The 23,933-nt window shown below is 35.3% G+C and overlaps 2 protein-coding genes across 7 annotated transcripts; one reads left to right on the forward strand and one right to left on the reverse strand.

The window, feature by feature from the left end:
* The first annotated feature begins 9,550 nt into the window (after positions 1-9,550).
* On the forward strand, positions 9,551-14,903 carry LOC107796028 (protein SCO1 homolog 1, mitochondrial). The gene is made up of 7 exons (XM_075232201.1): positions 9,551-9,781; positions 10,084-10,293; positions 11,349-11,439; positions 12,459-12,671; positions 13,499-13,585; positions 13,687-13,819; positions 14,641-14,903. Exons 1-7 carry the CDS (start codon positions 9,650-9,652, stop codon positions 14,756-14,758), a joined length of 984 nt encoding a protein of 327 aa, XP_075088302.1. The 5' UTR covers positions 9,551-9,649; the 3' UTR covers positions 14,759-14,903.
* A 1,986-nt stretch (positions 14,904-16,889) lies between these two features.
* Positions 16,890-22,304, reverse strand: LOC107796009 (uncharacterized). 6 transcript variants are annotated; one of them, XM_075232215.1, is made up of 4 exons: positions 22,074-22,304; positions 21,289-21,355; positions 17,479-19,169; positions 16,890-17,392 (listed from the first exon to the last, which is right to left on the reverse strand). In XM_075232215.1, the coding sequence occupies exons 3-4, from the start codon at positions 19,130-19,132 to the stop codon at positions 16,977-16,979; spliced, it is 2,070 nt and encodes a 689-aa protein (XP_075088316.1). In that variant the 5' UTR covers positions 19,133-19,169; positions 21,289-21,355; positions 22,074-22,304; the 3' UTR covers positions 16,890-16,976. The 6 variants fall into 6 exon arrangements, with proteins under 6 accessions (XP_075088316.1, XP_075088323.1, XP_075088313.1 ...); XM_075232222.1 differs by having other exon boundaries at positions 21,289-21,350; positions 22,074-22,303; XM_075232212.1 differs by having other exon boundaries at positions 17,479-19,161; positions 22,074-22,303.
* Positions 22,305-23,933: the final 1,629 nt, after the last annotated feature.

Here is a 23,933-nt window from a genome sequence, read left to right on the forward strand (position 1 = left end):
CACCTGTTGTTACCCCCGGACTTCAGAAGACCTTAGCACAGTTCCTGAGTATGCTTGGTACATTAACTCAGGCGGGATTGATCTCTGTTGCACCAAATATTTCGCAGATTGGGGGAGTAACTCAGACTCCTACCACAACTCCAGAGCAACAGGTTCACGTTGGTCAGGTTCCGGGTGTAGTACCGGTACAACCATTTATTCTGGTTTGTCTTGAGGTCAGGCCCGAGGCATTAGAAGAAGAACAAAAGAGACTTGAAAGGTTTAAGAAATATGATCCACCAACTTTCAGTGGCACAGCTACAGAGGATGCCCAAGGATTTCTGGAAAATTGTCACTGTATTCTCCGCACCATGGGTATTGTGGAAGTGAGCAGAGTTGCCTTTACTATATTTCAACTGTCAGGCGCAGCATATCGGTGGTGGCAAATCTATGAAGAAAGTAGACCAGCCGATGTAACACCACCAACTTGGGCTCAATTTTTGGAAATGTTCTTGAAAGAGTTTGTTCCCCAGACTCTCCAAGATGCGTGGCGCACAGAGATCGAACGGCTGCGTCAGGGCACTATGACAGTGTCAAAATATGCTATCAGGTTCAGTGAGTTAGCCCGTCATGCACCTATCTTAGTTCCTACAATTAGAGAACGGGTCCGCAGATTCATTGAGGGGCTCGATTATGATATTAAAATATGCGTGGCTCGAGAATTGCAAACTGATACTCCATTTCAACAAGTAGTGGAGATTGCAAGGAAGATTGAGGGTGTTTTAGGCGAGGAAAGGGAGTCTAAGGAAGCCAAAATGTCTCGAAGATCTGGAGGGTTCAGTGGATTTTACTCTTCAGCTAGAACCCATTATAGCGGAGGCTCGAGCAGTCGATCAGCTCAGTCCGCACATCAGATTACTCGGAGTGCTCTAGTTTACAGTGCACCACCGACACGAGATTCTTACAGTGGTTATTCCAGTTATTCGGCACAGACTCAGTACGAGCAGCCGTGACATCAGAGGGGTTATTATGAGTGTGGTGATACTAGGCATATCATGAGAGCTTGTCCCAGACTTGGGAAGGGTGGATTTCATCAGAACACTCCAGCTACAAGTTTTATTCCAGTCGATACTCCACGTGCACAGTCAGCTAGAGGTGGAGGACAGGCGGGTAGTGGGCGCTTAAGAGGTGGAGGCCCGACCCATTGATTTAATCACTATGATTTAGCTGAGGACAAAACACCAGATGGTGTTGTTACAAGTACAATCCTGATTTTATTATAAAAGGATTTTTTCTTAATTTGATTCGGTTCTGAATATAGAGGTGAGTCCTCCTATTATGCTCCACTTATGGTGAGCTTCGTAAATTTGTGACTCACTTATATGTTTATCCCTGTTGGGAGATTTAAAGATATGAGCCCGTGTTTGTTATTTTATTTCTGTACACCATTGAGGGCTATAAGTCCAAAAGTAATTTTTATTATTCATTACAGTGGGTTTAATATGTGTCGGAATAATTGATTCCAATTTTTATGAATTATATTCCCTACCGGTATGAGGGTTCGTTATGTGTTATGAAAAATATTTATGAAATTTATTGAAAAGAAGAAAGAAAGGAAATTAAAATTTCAGTTGGCACAATGTACAAAATACTTGTGATTCGGAGTTGAGGACAAGATCCTCGTATTTTTATATAGTGTGAAATATTTAAACCGGGTTGCAAGCCGCGATGAAAGTTATATAAGGACGAGGTCCATGTGGTGAAATATTTATAAGTTTAAAATTCTCCTTTGTGAAATTTAATTGTACAATAGATATACTTGAATAGCTTAGGCTCGATGGTTAGGATTTATTGTAAGGGCAAAACGGTCAAATGAACCGTGCCCGCGTAGGCCACCTTAGCGATAATACAAGCTTTTACACGCTTTCGATCATGTGCTTTACACACAGAAATGAAAGAAAGTTTCCACCTTTCTATTCAGTGTTTTTGCTTCTTCAAACATAGAGCCTAAGGGCTACCCCTATTCGAGGACTATCGATCCTAAGGGCTACCCCTATTTGGGGACTATTGAGCCCAAGGGCTACCCTACTTGGGGACTGTTGTCCGAAATAAGTTCATGAAACTCAGTCTACCAAACCCCGGAGTTAGGGAGTCATGCCTGATAGGCTTATTTGATAATTCTTGTATATTTTTCTGTGCATATTCAACCATTTTGGTGCTGTCAACATTGAGTTTTAACCTATGAGATGTGTGCCCAGGTGGCGTTAAATGTGACTCATTAATCCGAGTAAGTAATCATGAGGTCTTCATGCCTCACGTTCTGTTGTCATTGTTGTGAAAACTCGAAATGAGGTGGTGGTTAATATGAGATTAATTGATGATGCTGGAATTAATTATGAACAGCTTTTAAGACCAGAGATGTGGTGATGAGCATACATATGATGTGCTTCATGTCCTGATAGCATTATGATAATGCAGTGCTTGTAATGCTGAGATTGTGTTATTGCTATATACCTTGTGGTATTGTGTTGGGTTGTGGATGTGTTGTTTTGGTGTTACTCTGGCAGGTGGATAGGCCCAATTACAGAGGAGACTCTGCCGAAATTTCTGAAAAATTTGGGAGTTAGTAAATTTTGTTTTTTGGAGGATTGAGATTTTCAAAGGAAGAGATAAGTTATGTTATGTGTTTGAGGGCGCATGACCCTAAGCAGGGAAGAATGAAACACCCCAGTAATATTTTGAAGTACTTCAACACTATCAAGAAAATTGATGTGTGCGTAGGCACGAGTTTCTATAGCCAGTTGAGACTAATACCGTGCGTTGTTGTGAAAAAAAAAGACCTTTTGAAATGTTGGAGTGTAAGAAATCGATCTTAAAGTTTACAAATATGGATAAAAGAAATAATCTCAAATTAGATGATGTTGTCGGGCTTATCTCAAATGCGGTAACGTGGAATCAACCGTGAGTTTATGTGTAAAAGTAAAAACATCAATTGGGTAACCTCAGAATAATTCTTAGAACGTTCGAGGACGAACGTTTATTTAAGAGGTGGAGAATGTAACGACCCGACTTGTTGTTTTAAGGAACTACGTCCCGTCTAGTGACTTAAGGTCTCGAGAAGCTTCACAATACGTATTATGACCCGCGTGTGTGGTCGAGTTTGGTTTTCGGAAGATTCATAATTTAATTTAAAGAAACATTCTCATTTTGAAGCTTAAATGGAAAGAGTTGACCGGGGAGTTGACTTTTGAGCAAACGACCTCGGAATAGAATTTTGATGATGGCAATAGCTTCGTATGATGATTTCGGACTTAGGCGTATGTTCGGATTTGGATTTGGAAGTCCGTAGGACAATTCGACATATTTTGGAGAAAGTTGGAAAATATAAGATTTTGAAAAAGTCCGACCGAAGGGTGAATTTTGATAACGAGGTCGTATTTGGATTACAGAAATGGGAATAGCTCCCTTACGTCAATTATGACTCATGTGCAAAATTTGAAGTCATTCCGGATTGATTTGATACGTTTAGGCGCAAAATATAGAAGTTGAAAGATTTGAAAACTTATAATTCGATTCGATGCGCGATTCGTAATTTCGGCGTTGTTTGATGTGGTTTGAAGCCTCGACTAAGTTCGTATTGTATTTTGGGATATGTTGGTATAATTGGTTGAGGTCCTGATGGCCCCAGGTGGATTTCGAAAGGTTAACATAGCAATTCGGACTTGGAAGGAGCTGCTGGAAAATGGCAGCAGCTGTTGGATTCGCACCTGCGGAATTTTGGCCGCAGGTGCGACCTCGCAGAAGCAAGGATTTTGTGGCAGAAGCGAGCTAGGCAGATCTGGAGGAAGGTCGCGGATGTTTGCTACGCAGAAGCGACGAGGCAACGCTAAAACGGAAATGCTGCACACCTGCGATCAGCGCAGAAGCGGAAATGGCTCCGCAGGTGCGAGCTTTGTGGTTGGGCAGTGACCTCGCAGAAGCGTGCATTCGCTCGCAAAAGCGAGCACGCAGGTGCAAAAAATCAGTCCGCAGGTGCGAAACTGGGCAGAAACATAAGGATTGAATGTGGTCATTTTTGGCTTTTCGTTTTGGAATTTTTGGAGCTCGGATTTGGGCGATTCTGGAGGGATTCTTCACAAGCTTGACTTGGGTAAATGTTCTATATTCTAAAGTGATTATATTTCATGAATCTATGATTATATTCATCGTTTAATTCGGATTTAAATGGAAGAAATCAAGATTTTTGTAAAATCTTACAAAAATAAAAATTTAAGATTTGGAAGTCGAGTTGTTATTGGAATTCAATAAAATTGGTATGGTTGAACTCGTATCGGAATGTGTATTCGGATTTCATGAAAATTATGTCGGGTTCCGAGAGACGGGTCCCGCGTTGACTTTTGTTGACTTTTTGGAATAAATTTTTAAGTTAACGTATTACTATCCGGAATTGTTTCCGATGAATTTTAATGAAGTTATACAATTAATTTGGATAACTTTGAGCGTTCCGGAGGTCAATTCAAGCAAAAAGGCGATTTTGGAATATCGGCATAACTTCAAAAAGGTAAGTGTCTTACTTAACCTCGAGTGGGGAATTACCCCTTAGGCATTGAGTCTTATGTGCTATTTGTGAAATATGAAAAGCCGTGTACGCGAGGTGACGAGTACGTACTCGGGCTTATACGTGCAAAATTTATTGAATTAAAGTCTTAGGTCTTATTGTGTAATAAATTAGAAAATTATGGAAAATTATTAAATCATCTGTTTTCCATGCCTAAATACTTATTGTTGAATTTGTTTTTATATGACAATTTGATGTGATTGTTACTTGATTATTTATGTAATTCCGTGAATTTGCTGGTTTGATAATTATTGAAATTTAATTTCATTATGGATTTTTTTTCTCTGCAAATAATTAATTAAATGAGCTTAAGAAAAGGTACTTATATAATTATCTAAATTTGGATTAATAAAGGTTTTGCTTTATGCTGAGTATTTTCTATCTCTGTTGATTGCCTTTGGGGTGTTATATACATTTTTGTGGAGCCTTGGGCTATTTGTTGTGAAATTAATTGATTTCGTTATATCTTTGAAATTTGGTTGTGGCCATTGGGCAAATTATGATATGAATTGATTTTATTATGTTGCTGTGATAATTTCTCGTGTAAATTGTTGTGTTGTGTAAATTATTATTTTGGGAAGATAAGGGTGGCATTTCACCGTTGATATTATATGGCTATAAGGGTGGCATTTCACTGTTATGTTTGTTGGAATATTGTCTGGGCGGAGCGATAAAGGTGGCTATAGGAGCGATAAGGGTGGCTATAGGAGTGATAAAGGTGGCAATAGGAGCGATAAGGGTGGCTATTGTCAGGGACGATATGTGATGATGTGGGGTTGTGGTGTTGATGATTTTCATGTGATGTTGTGATTTTCTTGTGTTTGTTTTTACACCTTGTGCAATTTGTCTTGTTGTTGATAAATTGATAACAATCTGAATTATGTTGAAATTGAGAGCATGTGGTTATTGCCAAATGAATTATAAAATAAAATGAGGGCACGAGATGCCGAGAAAAATATGATGATTTAATTATGGGCACGAGGTGCCGTGGAAATATGAAAATGGGTTGAGACCCGTATTTTTATGATTATGAAATGAGGTGTCACATGGTGACTTTTTAATTGAAAGAAATATATTCAAAATATTTATTTGGAAGGATTTTTATTCAAAAAGAATTATATGAAAGAATTGTATTTGAAAGATATATATTTGAGGAAATTATATTTGAAAAGATTTATTGAAAGAATTATATTTTAAAAAAATAATTATTTGAGAAAACTACATTTGAAAGAGAGTTTATTTGGAAGAATTATATGTGAAGGTTATTTATTTGAAAAACTTGAATTTATTTGGGCGTACATGTATTTATTAATTGTTGAGTGATATTTATGGTATTCTTGTTGTCTTGATGCGCATACCATTGGTTGTTTTATCCTGCTCTTATTGCTATATGTTTTTTAGTATTTTATATATTATATTGCACAGGTTATTAGACTAGTGAGTGTCTTGACTGTACCTCATCTCTACTCCATTGAGGTTAGTCTTGATACTTATTGGGTACCGACCGTGGTGTACTCATACTTACTGTAGAGCTGTTTGACCATCGCAGTCCCTTGGAATCTTTTCATTTCATTGTACTGTTAATTTGTAATCAAACAGTATTGTATATTCGGTCCTCGTGATCATTCCATATATTCAGTTAGAGTTCGTGATTCAGTACTACCAGTCTTGGGAGGTTGTGTATTGTAATTATTTCCGTTGTTAGTTTTTAATTCAAAAAAAAAATGGCTTCAGAATGTAATAGAAATCGGCTTACCTAGTCTTAGAGACTAGGTGCCATCACGATACCTGTGGTGAGATTTTGGGTCGTGACACCAATGTAGTTGTATCCTTGTAATCATTAAGAATTTGTACCAATTCTCATGTGTTACGATAAGATTCCTTGACTTCTATACTTTCCTTTGTTTATTTGATCACCAAGCCTAATAACATAATACACATAGTTTAAAGTTTGGTCGGAACCCACGTTGTGGACCTCGAGGTAATTTGAGTCCTTACCCGATATTTGGTGATGCAGACTAGTTAAAACAGAGTTATTTGTAAATAGGTGCCCTAACGCACCTTAAAAATCGTTAGGTGGCGACTCTTCTCTTTTAATTACCTTCCTTTAAAAGAGTTGTCACACGTCAAAGCCCGCTTTCGCGAGAAAACGGGTCGTGACAACATCCATTCACTATAAAAGTCAAGTTTTCCTTGAAGCCGATTTTGTAAGTTATATTTTACCTCTCTATAATAACTTTTTACCTATAACAACAACAACCATAATTATGGCAGAACGCTCTTTGTAAAATTACCCCTCTATAACAGCCATATAGAATCTTTAATAATACTAATAATAATTCTTAATATCTAAACATAATATTTTTTATTAAATAAAGTTTTCATCTTGCATAATACATAAGATTTGAAGATTTGCACATGATATTCTTTTTTGGGAAAATGCCAAAAATATTAGATAGAAAATTTAATTGTTAAGCTCTTAGACTGTCTTCAAGGGAAAGTTATTGGATACCCGTTTGCTACAAAATTAGGCACAAATCTTTGGCAGTTCAAGCACTATGTCTCTACTAAGAGAATGGAGTCTACGAAATAAGCTATAAGTGCAAAGTTCTTCCATCAATCTTGAAAGAATTTATTTTTCAAATAACCTTAAAATATGTGCTTAGAGTTTAAATCTTTGTATGTTTACTTATGAATTTATTAATAATGTATTAGCTTTTTTAAATATTTAATTAGTGAAATATGCATATCATTTGAGATTTAAAATATTAAATTTTTTTTTATCTTTTATATGTAACATTAAAAAAATAAATAAATTAATTTTTGGATAAATTTTATCTATAGCAGCCAAAAAATATTTAAATATCAAATATTGTTATAGGTGTATAACAGTCATTCAGTATAAAAGAAAAAAATTATCGGAACAAACGATGATGTTATAGAGAGGTTTGACTGTAATTTAACTATTTTCCTAATAGTTAGGACTTTTTATTTTTCTAATATTTAGGACTTTGCAATCAATTAAAATTATAGTTATTAAATATTTCCTCATTTGAACTATTTAGGAAGTCCTAATATTTAAGAATTTAAAATCAAGTAAGCTTTTGTTTATGTAAAAAACAAAATTCATATTTGAATTGAATAAAATAACTACTACCGTGTAATTATAATTATGTTTCTTCCATATAGAATAAATAATCCTAATTCCACACAAAGAACGTTCGATATACATAATTAATACAAACAAACCAAAACGTCCTTAGTAAATTACGAAGCTTAAAAGTATAAAAGAGCAAAGCCAAATATTGTATTTATCGGAAAACAACGAAGATTTTGGTTTTGAAAAAAATAGTTAGTGTTAGTTGAAATTATTTTGAAAACTAACATTTTGGTTAGTTGTCATGTTTTAAATTTGAAAATAAATATTCTCAAAGATAAATATAATTGTTGATATTCGAGAAAATAAACATGACAAAAAATATAAATATTAAAATACCTAACAACCTAAAAATTTATAGAGAAAGTTATATAGAGTTAATTGCCACATAGTGAAAATTGATTTATATACCAACTTTTATACCTTTTGAAAAACAAATATTTTTCTTCAAAAAGTAAAACTACGTTTAAATATTTGTCATGCAAAACTAAACCTAATTTTAATTTTTACGTGAATTTTATATATTTACTGCTTCTAGAATAGTATTAACGTAATCTTTTTAGAACCCATGAATTGCATATAATTTTATTACTTCATATACGTAGTTCTTTACTAATTTGTTGAAAATAATTACTATTATTTTTCTTATTGATTAAAGTAATAGCACAATTTGTATTTTCTCGGCGAGAGAAAAAGGCGTCTTTTGTTAGTTAGTTGACTTTATTTTGTGTTTTCTCTAATAAACTTAAGAATGTATAACTTTTCAAATAACATTTTACGGAATAGCTTAAATGTTCAAGGGTTAATGCGTTCTTGCTAAAATAAAAAATAAAGAACCGTAATTTGTGAAATTGAAGTAATGATATTATAAAATTTTGTAATGACTTTTTAGTTGAATATATTGTCTGACATGATTGAGGTCTTATATGAGATATAGTTTCTATGTTTACTGTGTTAGCTTGATAGGTTCAACAATTACTATTTTCAAGAACTTATATTTTTTCTATAACTTTTTTTTATCACTCAAACATAACTTTTAATAGAATATTTATGTAATATTTTAATAGTTCATACTTATCGAGATAGTGTTCACGCGCAATCGTTCGTTTTTTTACCCTTTAAAACTAGCTTTCACGTTGGAAAAAAATAATAATTTAAGTTATTTTCCTAAATTTTATGAATAATCATCTAAATTTTTTTCCTAATATTTAGGAATAATCACTTAATTATTTCTCTAGCACTTAGGACTTTGATCTAAAAAGTTATGTTATTTAATCATATAAACTCTATTTAGATTTAGGGTATTGAATTCCAAGTACTTCACGATTTTTTTTTTATATTGGGTTTACGAGTATTGTTTTTGTTATAAGAGTTTAGGTTTAGTAGTCTTTATTTTTCTTTATTTGGTTTAAGAGTCCTTATTTTCCTTTTTTTTTCCAGTTTTAGGAGTACTTTTTCAAGATTTACATCACTGGAATAAACGAGCATTGCATCTTCTTTAACATACTTTACTATTTCATATAAATTGTTCTTTTTGTACACAAATTTTAATTAATTAATGCGGAATACACGTGCAGCACAAATACACTAAAAGTTAGATTTAAACGCATTAAGATATATATACGCACAAAATTAGATTTAAAGAACCACCGATATAAAAGTTGGGCATGAACATACACTCGTTTGCAACAACAAAAAGATGTAAAAAAATGTTTGTTTTAAAAAAAGAGACAAATAAGAAGAAATAAAATCAAATATATGTAAATAAAATAAAATAGGAAAAATAAAGAGAAAAAGAAAATTTGTTCTGTGGTTTTGGTAGGGTTTTTGACCTCTTTTCAAGATTCAACAATCTCTCTCACTCTCTGTGATTCCTCACAACAATTAACATAGCAATGGCGAAAGCAATATCCAGAAATCAGCAAATTCGCTATTTTCTGTATCACTCCATTTCTTCATCAAAACCTTCATTTCACAGCCTTTCAAAAGCTCTCCCCCACACCAAACCCCTACCCCTTTCTCCATTGGTAAGTCTTCATTTTATACTCAAAGTTTCAACTTTTTTCTAATCTCAAAGTAATCTTTTTTGTTTAATTTTGGGTATTATACTGAAAGCGTTCAACTTTTTTTTTTCTAGTTTCAGATTATTGGGCTGAAAAAAGTAATCTTTTTTGTTTAATATTTGGGTATCTATACTTGAATGAGTTTTTATAGTTTTTGATTAATGGGGCTGAAATTTTTTTATCTTTTGTTAGGTGGGTTTGTATACTTGAATGAGTTTTTATAGTTTTTGATTAATGGGGCTGAAATTTTTTTTATCTTTTGTTAGGTGGGTTTGGGGAATCTTGCATTTCAGGCTATGAGTTCGGGTCGATTGGAGAGTGGATTGAATTGTTACAGGTCTCTTTGCACCTCTAATTCTGTTAATCAATCAAGTTCTGAGTCCAATGGATCCTCCTCTGGAGCTAATTCTGGAAAGAGTGAAAGTTCTGGTGGTTCTCAGAAGACTTCTGAACAGGGAAAGCCTATTCGGGGCAGTGTAAGTTTCTTTCTTTTTTTATTCACTGAGAGATATACTGCATTTATGTAGAGGCAGATTCAGGATTTTAGGTGACTGCACCCACTACTCAGAGGCGGAAGCAGCCTTATAGCACCTTGTTCATCTGAACCTAATACTTACGAAGCGAAATATAAAATTCACTAAAATTGCTATAAATAGTAGGTTCATACCCATAATTTTAAAAATATATAAGTTCAATGCTAAGAACCTTAAATGTAGAACCCGTAGAGTTTAAATCTTGGATTCGCTCTACCACTACTCCTATGCTACCAGTCGGTGCAAGATTAGTATTAATATAAAATATTCGAAATTAGTATCAACATGTTTTTTGAATAGAAGTTGTCGGTATATGCATGTAATTTATGTATGTATAGCGAGTCGAAGATAGTGTGTTGTGAAAACCTGCTGCCTAACACTTGCATCGGGATTACATTTATGTGTATCTTTTAGTAAAAAGTATATTTAATCATATGGAGCTGCGATTTTTTCCTGTATTTATATTGAGCTTGTAGTTCAGGTATAAGCTGCAGAGTTTTTGCTTAATTTGTGGGATCGATAGTTTCGAATTTCTGTTCTGCTTTTCAGTTGCTGCATTCTTGATGGGAAAGTAGTATGAATGCTAATTTAACTTCATTGATTATAGTAGGGTGTAAAGGCTTTTCATTTCTGTTTATAATAGCTGCATTTTTTATGACAAAAATATAGTATGACTGCTTATGCAACTTCAACTGTTTATAGTATGACTACATTTATGTTGTATGTTTTAGTAAAAGGTAGATTTGATCATATGGAGCTGCTTTTATTTGCTGAATTGATTGGGTATTGAACTTGTAGCTCGGGTATAAGCTGTTTGCTTAATTTGTGTGATTGAAAGTTCCACTTTTCTGTTCTGCTTTGGGTTAGCTGCATTCTTGATGGAAAAATAGTACGAATGCTAATGCAACATCATCTGTTTATAGTGGGGTGTAAAAGTTTTTCATTTTTGTTGTTTCGTAGAGCCTTAAATTGATAAGTAAATTAATTGACTTGTGCAGCCTGTTTCATGGATGAGCTTCTTTCTACTTGTTTGCACTGGAGCAGGATTGGTTTACTATTATGACAGGGAAAAGAAACGGCATATTGAAGGTAGATTACTATGGTGAGTTGTATTAGTTTTAGGAAAAGAAACTGTGGTTTGCTAATCACATAAAACACTGGGGTTTTTTTTTTTTGGCTCATTAGACTTCGGGTTTGAAGGCACCATGGAGGAGGATTAATATTTATAAGACCACGTGTCCGATTAGGCTGCTAGTTACCTGTCAATATATATGCATTTAGGTTTTCAGGTTGTAGCACTGCCTGACTCTGAGTATAGTTACAATGGTCTTGTGTGTGTGTGTGTGTGCGCGCAAGCAGATACGTTAGAATGCAGAGTCCGTAATTGCATAATGGATATCAAAAATCTTCTGCGTGTTCCTTTTCTGCTTGTTTCTTTGGCATCTGCCCATATCATTAGTATGAAGGTTTCTACTGCTAAACCTCTGATTATGCTTGTTTGTTGGTCCACTACTGAATTCTTGTGCCTTTTTAGAAGGGAAAAAAACGCATGCTAGAAAGTGTTATTCAGGAAGTTAGGTTTTGCATAGAAATATGGTGGTGTGGTTTTTCCTTTCTCTTCATTTGGTAGAGCAAGTGCGTGCATTTTCAATAGTGTGGCTTTGTGTTGGTATCACGAAAACACTGTTAAATGGCCTTCTGTTTTAAATTTATTGAAACTATCACCATAGTTTTCTTCTTACAGTTACTTAAACAAAAGTATCTCTATTTAATGGAACAAAACCACTGAGGTTTAAATACTCATTTTATGAAATTTTGGGTTTTTAAGTGGAAGTCACATGAGGTACTTCGTCATACTTCAAATAAAAAATATTTGTATTTACTAGTAATATTTTTCTTCCCCTGTATTGATAAGCTTCTTTTATGATTATCCAAATAAAATTAAAGACCAATATATTACCCTTCCCTTTTGTTCCTTTTGTTCAGGGAGCGTTAAGTTTGCCGTACTAAACTTTTGCAGATAGTAAGATCATAGGCTTCAATATGTGTTCTTGCTCTCTAATTTCCTACCATTCTAGTTTGCTAATTAAGCTTGTTACTTGTTATAGATATCACCACTGCCTCAACTTCCGTAAAGCAAGGACCTTCCGCGGGAAAAGCAGCCATTGGTGGTCCATTTAATCTCATTGACCATAATGGAAAACCAGTAACTGAGAAAGACTTCTTTGGCAAGTGGACAGTTGTATATTTTGGTTTCACTCACTGTCCAGATATATGCCCAGATGAGCTACAAAAACTCGCTGCTGCAGTTGATAAAATTAGTAAGCCTTTTCATTATAGTTCTGTGCCCAAAATGGATGAAGTTTTGCATGATTATTGTGATTGGTCATTTCATCAACCACATCTTTTTCTTTCTGTTTTATATTTATTCTTCCTCTCACCTTTCATGTTAATGTCTGATTTTCCAAGTTTTAGTCCAGTCTTAATTCCCAATTTGTTTGGTCAAAGGGAGGTAATAATAACAGAACTAGAAGGACCTTCTGATTTCCAGTGTTGATTCAGTGAAGAAAAGCTGATCGTGCATAAAAAGTATCATGTAAATTGAATGAACTCAAACAATTAACCTTTTTCCTTGCTTCAATTGTAATTTCATGTTGTGTATGAAAATGTTCAAAGTGGTTTTAATATTCTCCTAAAGGAGATGTTCATTCTGCTACCTAGGGGAGAAAATGTAAGCTAATGTCGTAGCAGACTACAATACCGCAGCTACTGACTGTTTAACAAATCAAAAGGCAACTAGTGGCTGTATAGTTCCAATTTTTTTTTTTTGTTGTGAGAGAAAAGCCCATTAATTTATACTCTCTTATGTGATACACTTTGATTGTAAAGAAAGACTTTTGAAGCTTGTGGTCTAAAACAAGTCATAGTAATTTTTGTGGCTATAAATCATCTCATTAAGGGTAAAATAGGAAGTTTAAAGTTAAATTGTTTCTTAATATAGAAAGACACAAATTAAAAAGGAAAGTGCATCACATAAATTGGGACAGAGGGGGAGTAGTGTTTAGATGTCATGATGTCTTTTTCCTTTTAATTTTAAGCATATAGAGATATGTTAATCTCCTAATTCGTTAATATACTCAATATGCAGAGAAGTCAGGAATTCAAGTAATACCTGTGTTTATCTCAGTTGATCCTGAAAGAGATACGGTTGAGCAAGTACGTGAATATGTTAAAGGTGCGTTCTGGGTTGAACTGATTATATCTCGTGCATTGATTAGATATGCTTGTAAATATACTTGTAACGCTGCAACTGACAATTTTGTACTCAATGTTTAGAGTTTCACCCAAACTTGATTGGCCTCACTGGTACCCCAGAAGAGATAAAGAAAACGGCACGTGCTTATCGGGTTTACTATATGAAGACAGAAGAAGAAGGCTCAGATTACCTTGTTGATCACTCAATAGTCATGTATGTGTTACTTGATCCTAGCTGTGATTGCCACCTGTCTGTTTTAATTGCCTCTCAATTTCAATATCTACAACCTTTATCAATACAAGCACACGTTGATTTTTTTCCCGTCATGTATCATCAATCTGAAAACCATTACTTATAGTGGTTTTAGCTACCTAATTGCCATTTGATCACGTCAAGAGTGCACCTGTGCATGAACAAAGTCTCATGGAGTTGATGATCTTGTGGTGGAGTGATAAGTACTGCTTCATCCTTAACCAATGGTCTCGGGTTCAAGCCTTGGGTATGGAATCGCCTTTGTTAGATAGAGAGCGATTTACACCCAAATTTTATCATTTATCATAATCTGTTTGGTGTTTTATTAACTAAACCGATCTTGCCCTTTGGATAAATGACTAGAACATGATTGACTAATGAATTAGCAGTTCTAATTGACTAAAAAATTATAAGTTTCTTGGAATCATTTTTGGTCATTAATTCACAAAAACTATCTGTATTTCACATATTAATTCGTAAATGATGAAATTGGTTTCATAAACAATACAAAAATATTCTGTGTAGGCATCGAGTACTCCAAATTCCTAGAGATGTAATTTAATCTCTTTTGATGGTAATTTGCATTTCTGTTTAGTGGCAAATATTTTGTCTCCCAATCTGCTTAAGTCATACAGATTGAGCATGCTTTAAGATTATCCGTCTCTCTTAGATCTTGAATGCTTAATGATATCTCTCTAAAATGTTTTGGATTATTCTTCCATTGAAAAGGTTATGTTACTTTAACACATGAATTTTGATGAGATTGATAATAAAATGTGCAGGTATCTTATGGATCCTAAGATGGAATTTGTGAAGTTTTTCGGAAAGAATAATGACGTCGACATGCTTACTGATGGCATAATTAATGAGATAAAGCAATATAAGCGAGTCAAGGCATAAATACTCGTGGAAGGGTGTAAGCTGTTGCTTGAGCATTAAGCATTGCATCTGGCGGAATATTTGTCGTGAATACATCAGAGAGATTTTTTTGAGTTACTTTAAAGCTTACATGATATTTGAAAAAACATGACATTCAATTTCAGTATTTGAAGAAAATTGTTGCAGTTTGATGGTATACTGCAATCCTGAATTAGGAATGGTATTCGTTACAGTTCTACTGGCATTACTCTTGGCAACTAAGTAAACGTTGTTGTGTTTAATAATATAAGGTTGAAGTTTACCATTCATTTTGCAGTTCACAAGAAGTTATCTTTCTGCAGTGGGAATGATTTATTTAATCTGGTTGATTCCTTGAGCTCTTTGTGTTTATACTTGCCTCTGAAATACAAATGCTTATGATTACTTGTCAACTTTTCCCCCTAAATGCAAGGATATGAAATATTATGATACAATGAACTGAGAATTCTCTGATAGATTGTTGAGTAAGAGACGTATTACATATTTCTTGTAAGGAAAAAAGTAATTTATTATAATTTGTTTTTGATAATCAGGAAATGGCCGAGGCTAGTTGGCGCACAATTTGAAACTTGGTGGGTAATGAGCCTACGCCGACACCTGTCTACTTAAATACAAAGCGTTCAAAACTCGGTTTGAAACTTGGTGGGTAATGAGCCCACGTCGATACCTTTGTCTACTTAAATACAAAGCGTTCAAAACTCGGTGGATAATGAGCTTAACATACATCCTTCTCTAAAATTCTTGATGTGCACCTTTGTCTACTTAAATACAAAGCGTTCAAAACTCGGTGGATAATGAGCTTAACAGACATCCTTCTCTAAAATTCTTGATGTGCACTTAACTCAGACATTAAGAGCATAATTCACATGGATATAGTAAGTCTTCTTGAGATGCTTTAATGGTAGTCTTTATTTTTTTCCTTTCACTCGTAGTGTGGGGACTTTCGAAAGCCCGGACCATTCTATGCAGCTCACAAAAGAGTATTATGAATTAGAAAAAACACTCAGCAATTCATGTAAAGATAAATCTGAACGAAAACACTGTTCAAAATCCGGAGAATATTCCGACATAATATACTGGAGTTCCAGTATAATATATCGGTCCAGCATAATATGCTGAAAGTCCATACACAAGTGCTCCAATCTCCAGTATATTATGCTGGAACTTTCCGCGTGTTGGAGTTCCAGCATAATATGTTGGAAGTTCATACACATGTGCATCAATCTCCAGTATATTATGCTGGACCGGTCCGTGTTGCAGCAAAATAGTGACTATTTTTCAATGACTTTGCAAACGCTGACTATTTTTGAATTACCAGTCCGAAAACTGGCTAGCCCGCACTATTTTTACCAGCAATTTAGTACAATGAGTAGTTCTGGTTAACCTTCTAAAATTTAAATGATAATAATCAATTTGTACTAGAAGTTCTACATCTAGCCAAGACAATCACCTTTAGAGCTTCATAACGGTTGGTTTCTCTCACCTAGAGAGGCCACCTTAAGTTCCTTTCAAGATCATGCCATTGTTTTGGCACATTGGAAAATTTAGAGAAATACCAAAATCGTTCATAAGCTACATTGTTTAAATCTGGCAGGAGCAAAATCTCCATATCCTTGATTGCATCATCCCGTATTAGTAAATCTTCTTCATGTTTGTGATCTTCATTTGCAAGAAAATCTGCACACCCCACCCACGGGCTTCGTCGTACCCTGCCTACTCGTCCCGTACCAATTCGGTCGATCCGGAATGGATCGGTTAATATTGGAGCTTGGTCTTGACTCTTCTGTGTGGTATTCACATCTAGCAGTGATTGGAACATCTCGCAAAATCCAACCACTTCACCTACTTCATTGCCCCCAACTATTTCCCGTACCTCTATTGAAACAGAATGGTTTCATGTTGTACCTCTATTGAAACAGAATGATTTCTTTCATCACCTAGGAGGTCTTCACATAGTAGGTTGAAAAAATCCTTATTAGGAGGAAGAAGAATTGGATAAATTTCCGGTCTTATAGAAGTAGCTAACAAGTCTAGATGGTTTGCCTCTCTCCAGACGTGGATGATAATGCCGTTGCTAGAAGTCAAAACAATAGAGTATATGGAAGCATAGAGCTAGAACAAAATATTCATTGTATTAATAAAGCTAAACATAATTCAGCATAAGAAAGATTCATTGTCACTTCACTTTACATTTACTACTCTATATACATTTATCTGCCTCTTCCTCCTTTACATGAATAATAGGTTCTTCCACACAAAAATTTCCATTCCCTTTTCTGCTTCCCAAGTCTAAATTCTTCCATGTCAGTTCAGTGTTTTCAGACATCAAATTAGGCCCTTTCCCAACTATCCACTCATCCATGGGATCAATAACATCATCTGTAATGTCATTGCTTCCTTCTGGATCAAAAGCTTGTAATTGCAAATTACAATGGACAAATACCAAATCACGCATCCTCTGCTGCTCTATCGGATTCCTCCCTTGTGTAAATAATTTCTCGACCAAGCTCCTTTTTAGCCTATAATGTGAAGCACCATTGCACGTCTGACTAAGGATTCGAACAGCAAGCCTTTGCAGTTCGGGACAATGACCTCCATATTGTGACCACCAAATTGCTGCAACCATGACTTCCAGGTTAACATAACGAATTACATAGAATAGAAAGATAAAAATAGCAGAAAATGTGTAAAATCATACAAACCTGGGGAAATATTTGATAACTTCTCTTTGAAGCTACCAAAATGAAATGTGCCCCTCCCCATGCGATACTCATCAATTTGCAGCGTGATCTTATCCTGTATATGACGATCTTCTGTCATGCGAACAACACAGTAACAAAGACCACAGGAAACTTCCACATCAGTGTAGAAGTCACTTGAATAAAAGAGGCTTGGGTTCAAAAAGTAACCCGAAGCATGAAGATGACTGTGGAGGTATTCATCCCATACGTCATCTATGGCTTTCCAAAATCTTGCATAATGGGATTTCTTCTCTTTGAATTCCTTTTTGATCGTCTCTTTAGCTTGATCTATTGTATCATATATAAAACCAACTAGTGGCTTATTAGTACTATTTAGCAATTTTATAATTTCCACAAGGGGAATGGTTGCCTTCACAGCCATCAAAGCCTCAGTCCAAAAGGATTCATCTTCGACCATTTCTGACATTCTTTTACCCTCACTTGTGGAAGCCAAATGCCAATCAGAAGACTGAAACATCCTAATTAAGTGTTCTTTCTGTGATACAATGTTCTCAAGAGTCATGAAGGGCACAATCGACCTTATCTTTGAAGGGCACACTAGCTCATTAGGACAAGCATCTCTCAGAAGCTTTAGGACAGTCGCATTGCTGTAAATAAATTGTGTCAGAGCTTTTGCCTTCTCCAGAACTTGTTGTATCGTGTCTATCGTTGTGAATTTCTGTAACATAAGTTCCATGCAATGAGAAGCATCTACTGTCCAAAAAACAGTCTTAAGTTTTTCCATTAGTTTCTTGCCTGCTTCCGTCATGCAGGCAGCAGATGTCGAGTATGCAACTATTTGGACCACATTTTCAACTCCAACTTCCTCAATAACTTCCTCAAAGAACACTTGCATGGCATCAACATTGCTATCGATAGATGAAATGTCTGACGACCGAAGGTAAATGGTGCCTCTTGGGCAGTAAACTAGAATATTAATCAGATTTCGACCCTTTGAATCTACCCATCCATCTAGCAAGATGCTACATCCTGTACTTGCCCATGAATTTCTTATCTTCGTTACATATTGTCGCATCTCTTCCACTGCGCCCTGAAGGATCCACCCTTTCAACTCGTGACAACTTGGGAATATTATTGTCTTCCCAGGAATAAAGGTGGCTTTTACCATCTTCCGGAAGCTAGGTGATCTAATAGCGTCAAAGTCAATACCTTCTTCATAAAAAAATCTCCCTATAGACTTCGAAATCTCTCGTGAGGATGAATCTACAACAGAACTACCAGCTACTTTTGAATTCACTCTATTATGCTTTTTATTTCCATTTTCAGAACGTTGAGTGAGATCTGTCTTATTTGGTTCACCATCACCTTCTCGGGGGCACCAGTTCCGCTTCAAAGGAAGATTTGGGTGGTAAAGCTGCTCAACTTCCTTGATTAAATTGCCGTTTTTCTTCTCATGTAGCTCGGCTTTCATTGCTTCTTTGACAAGTGTAGGAGCCTCCAAGCAAGGAGTGACATCTCCTCGAACGCCTCCTAAGTGGTATTTAAGCCGGGTAAACCCAGAAACAACTTTATGACAATAGTTGCACTTGATTTTTTGCTTCTTCTGATCAACTGCTACACCATGTTGACGAACATCAATTTGATCTTGAGTCATATCTCACATTTATATTGACTGTTTTTCAACTGCAAAACTATGATCCATGAGTTGTTAAGACTTCCTTAAAAAAGTGAAAACAGAAGAGTACACATAACTTCCATTCCATTTATGTGTAAAGTTTATAAGGACACCTGATATTAGTTAAACAATGACCAAATAAACCAGTCTGTTCCAAGTGAATAGCCAACTCCCTCCATTCCTATTTACTTAATGTAGTGCAGAAAACACAGCAAATATCAATCCTGATCCTAATGAAAAATGCAAGTTCTAATTTAATCTGAAACATGTCATCATTAAAATTTACAAAAAGAAAAAAAAAAGAAGAAGAATAAAACCGGGGAGGGGGGGGGGGGCACGTTAATGTTCCAAAGGAAGACTATATCATTGGTTCATCAAATTTTTCTCTAAATTGGAAGAACTTTTCATGAATGTTCTACATTATTAAATAAGAAAATGGGCAGAGCACAAAACGGAAAATTAACACTACATTTTCATTGTGTTATTTACTTTTTCTCAGCAAAAGAAGGCTAGTGTGACAAAAAGTTTAAGAAATATCCCAAAGACAATGTCTAGTGGCATAACAGATTGACACTAGAAGCATACAACAGATTAGCACAAGGCATAAACAATGCCGTAACTTTTGTAGATAAGATCTTATTAAGACATCAGTACGAAAGTATGAGCAAAATGGCTTTTTTCACACTTCTAGCTGTAAATCCCTTCATACAACCACGCACACAGTCACATACATAAACAAACAAGAGGAAAGTATGCAAAACCTTAATATACTTGATGTGAGCTATATCCAAAATAAGCATTATTATACGGCCCTAAGTTGCTCAGACTCGGGTGCGGGTATATGATACGGATACGGATCTGAGAGTCGGATTGGACAAAATCTTGATTTTAAGATTCGGGGGTGCGGATCCAGGTATGGATACGGGTGCTGGGATTCGGCCAAGAAAATTCAAAATTATAAAAATAGAGCTATAAAGATATTTCAAATTTTGAGAGATATTCTGTGAAAAACTTACATGTATATTGTAGCAGCGAATATGAGACAAAAGGACTATAATGTTGATGGTATGCCATTTCCAGTGTCTTAAATCTATTTTTATCTTTTATTTTGAGAAATCAAAATCTCAATTTCCCCCAAATTTGTCTATGGACTCCGGTCAAAGTATCCGAAGTTGGTTGACCGAATCCCAAACGTATCCCTATCCCGCACCCGCACTCGTCCCAGTGTCGTGTCGAGACGGGTTTGGCATCAAAAATGAAGAGTCCGCGCAACTTAGTTATCGAAATGAAGTGGGTGAAAACCATGGAAGACGAGGTTCAAATCCTGGTAGAGACAAAAAAAAACACTATATAATTTCTACCCATCTTCCTAAACCTTAGCATTATCAAAAGAAAAAAAAAACGGAGCATTATTATGCAGTTTGGACGCCTTATATATGTCAAATACTCCTTGCTTTCCAATTTTGTAGGCTTACTTTCCGTGTTCATTTGGCTCTATTTGTTTGACCATACCTTGATACCAATAGCAATTTTTTCCGTCTCCACAAGTTCAAAACAGATAAGTTGCTCGGACTCTTCACTTTCGGTGTCGCACCCGTGTCGACACGATGTGGGTGTGGAACCGTACCGGAACTGGCCAATCGATTTTGGGTACTTTGACCAAAATCGACAGATAAATTTGGGACAAAGATGATGATTTCTAAAACAAAACAAAAGCTAAGCTGAACTTGAAGAAAATAGAGTACCTTTTATATAGAAATTTCTATATCAGTCATTTTCCTTTTATCTCCTTCTCGGATTCTCCTCTTGATCAATATTTTCTCCTTACCTTGTTACTTTTCACATAATTTTTCATAATTTAGACATATTTTTATAGCTCTATTTTAGATATTAGAATTACTTTTAACCGAATCCCTGCACCCATATCCATACCTGGATCCATACCCCCGAATCTTAAAATTTAGATCATGAAGGATTCGACCTTTAGATCCGAAACTGTATCAGACACCCCACCCCAATCCGAGCAACTTAGCAAAATAGCATAAAGTTTTATTATCATTATTTTTTCACAAGTAACACAGTTTTATTATTTTTCTTCATCACTTTTTTGTCCAAGCCTTAGTGGATATAATTACCCGATACATGTGCTGGTGGGAGGCAGCAGATACCCCGTGGAATTAGCAGATATGCGCGCAAGCTAGCCTAGACACCACGGTTATAAAAGAAAAAGAACACATCACTTTTCATAATGAGACATTTTCTTAATTTAAAATGCTACTGACAGATATCACAAAGAGAAGGTAATATTATTTAGGATATTATTGTTTTCATTATTTTGACAAAAGTACAGAGAACAATGTTTTGTTTGTGGGGGTTTGGGGGGGTGGGGGGTGGGGGGGGAGGGGATATCCTGTTACTTAGCACAGTCACTTTCAAACCAAATAAGAAGCTTGTCTTGCTCCTCCGCTTACTGCAACTTAGAGCTCATTCTTCATGAAAAAATAAAGAAATAAGAAGGGTAAAAATAAAAGAAACGGGAAAAAGAAAAAGGAACAAAAAAGGGTTTTGATAGTCAATAATTTTATAAATTCTGAAGAAAAAAAAATGTCTGCGTAAGTAATCTCCTCATGAAAATGTACAAAAGGCAAAAGAAAAAACTAAAAGCTCCTCTCTTTATTTTTATTTTTGCTTAAAAAAGAGACCCATTTCTTTCTGAATATTCTACAGTCTGAAAATGAAAGCAGATAAAGGAGCACAAGCAGAATACTTCATGACCTAAAGTCAACAGAATCAAAGCACAAACAGAGTAAAATCATAAGCAAATGCATGTAAATAATAACACAAAAGCTAAAAAGATTACAACTTGGTAAAGTTAACAGGTAAGAAAATAAAGATAAAGAAAAGGGGGTATTTTACATACCAATGTCAAGACTGTAGAAGCAGAGTCATTTGTGCTGGTTTTTACTTCATCTGAGAGAGAGGTAAATGAAGAAGTATGAGTGATGAAGCTGAAGAGGACTGTGTGAAAAGGGGGTTGCGGAGAAATCAAGAAATACTTTGCTATTTTCCCTTTTCTGCCATGTGTTACTCCCCTCTCATATAGGGTTCAAATTTTGTGTCCTCTCCTTTGACTGCAAAAATTGGATTGGCATTTTCTGATAGGTGGGATCATGAATATAACGGGAAGAGGAAAGGTTAAAACAAATGTAGGTTAAAGTTTAAATGTTAGCCCAGAATGACGCGACTTTTTTCCTTTTTTTTTTCACCCAGACTGAGTGTTCTTTTTCTTTTTCTTTTTCCTTTAGCCAAAAACTGAGATGACTTATTTAATTATAAATTGGGATTGATATATAACACAGGAATATTCGAGCAGGAATTGACTACTTATCCTTCTTTAGTTTAGGATCTACTTTTCTCTTAAAATTTTCAATTACAAAATAGAGAAAGGAGAGGAGTGAAGTGAAGAAGAATACAAGAATCGAACATTTCAATTGCAAGGTGGAAGCGATCGTTCTTACCAAGTAATTTGCCTCTTAACCTGTTTGAAGGTCTTTCTTGACTTACTCCTCGATTCAATGGATATGATCCCTCCATGCAAAGGTAAGGAACATTTTTTCCTTTAACGAGCCTTATATTGCAAGAATCTAAACTAATCTACCACTAAGTGAATACTAGATGATTATACAATAAAAGAAGTATTTTTCTTCATTTACAAGTTCAACAAATAAAGTGAAATAACTTTCAAATTTTTTAAGCGACAAAAGATACATAACAACACTACCAACAACAACAACGATCCAGTGTATTTTTACAAGTGAGATCTGAGGAGGTTAGAATATACGTAGCCTTATCCCTATCCTGGACGAGCAGAGAGGTTATTTTCGATAGACTCTTAGCTAAAGAAAAGATAAAAGAAGCATTGATAGCAAGTAATAACAGGACAAGATATTTAAAAAACTAAAACTAAGATAGCAAAATAAAAGATGAAAGAAGCACTAATAACAAGTAATAACAATACAAGATATGTAGTAATAGCCATCTAAGGATAAAATAATACGATACTAATACTAATACTACTGAACTAAGGAAGACAAAGGGAAATACTCGACGTCCTACTAACCTTCTACCCTAATACTCAACCTCCACGCCCTCCTATCAAGGGTCATGTCCTTGGTAAGCTCAAGTTGCGTCATGTCCCGCCTGATCACCTCTCCCTAAGACTTATTTGGCCTATCTCTACCCTTCCTCTTACCCCCCAAGGTCAACCTCTCACACCTCCTGATTGGGACATCTGTGCTTCTCCTTTTAACATGCCCAAACCATCGAAGTCTTGCCTCTCGCATCTTATCTTCCACGGGGGCCACTCTCACCTTGTCCGTAATGACTTCGTTCCTAATTCTATCTGTCACGATCCGAAATTTTCACATTCGGGACCGCGATGGCGCCTAACATTTCACTTGTTAGGCAAGCCAACGTTAGAATATAACTAGCCATTTTAACAAAATTTTAAATTTATTTAATATCAAGGAAACAATGCGAAAATAAAGTCTGAAATAAAGTGAATAATCCATAATAATCGCGATATCTAAATACCATCCCAGAACTGGAGTCACAAGTGCACGAGCTTCTAGAATAATACAAATAAAGGTCTGAATAAAATTCACGTTGTTTAAAATATAATACACAGCTGAGATTAGATAGAAGGAGACTTCAGAATTGCGAACGCCGTGCAGTTATACCTCAAGTCTCCACTGGTAGCTGTATCCGAGCAAATCTACAG

Source organism: Nicotiana tabacum, chromosome 2 (assembly GCF_000715075.1).
Source record: "Nicotiana tabacum cultivar K326 chromosome 2, ASM71507v2, whole genome shotgun sequence".
In the NCBI taxonomy this organism is placed as follows: Eukaryota; Viridiplantae; Streptophyta; class Magnoliopsida; order Solanales; family Solanaceae; genus Nicotiana; species Nicotiana tabacum.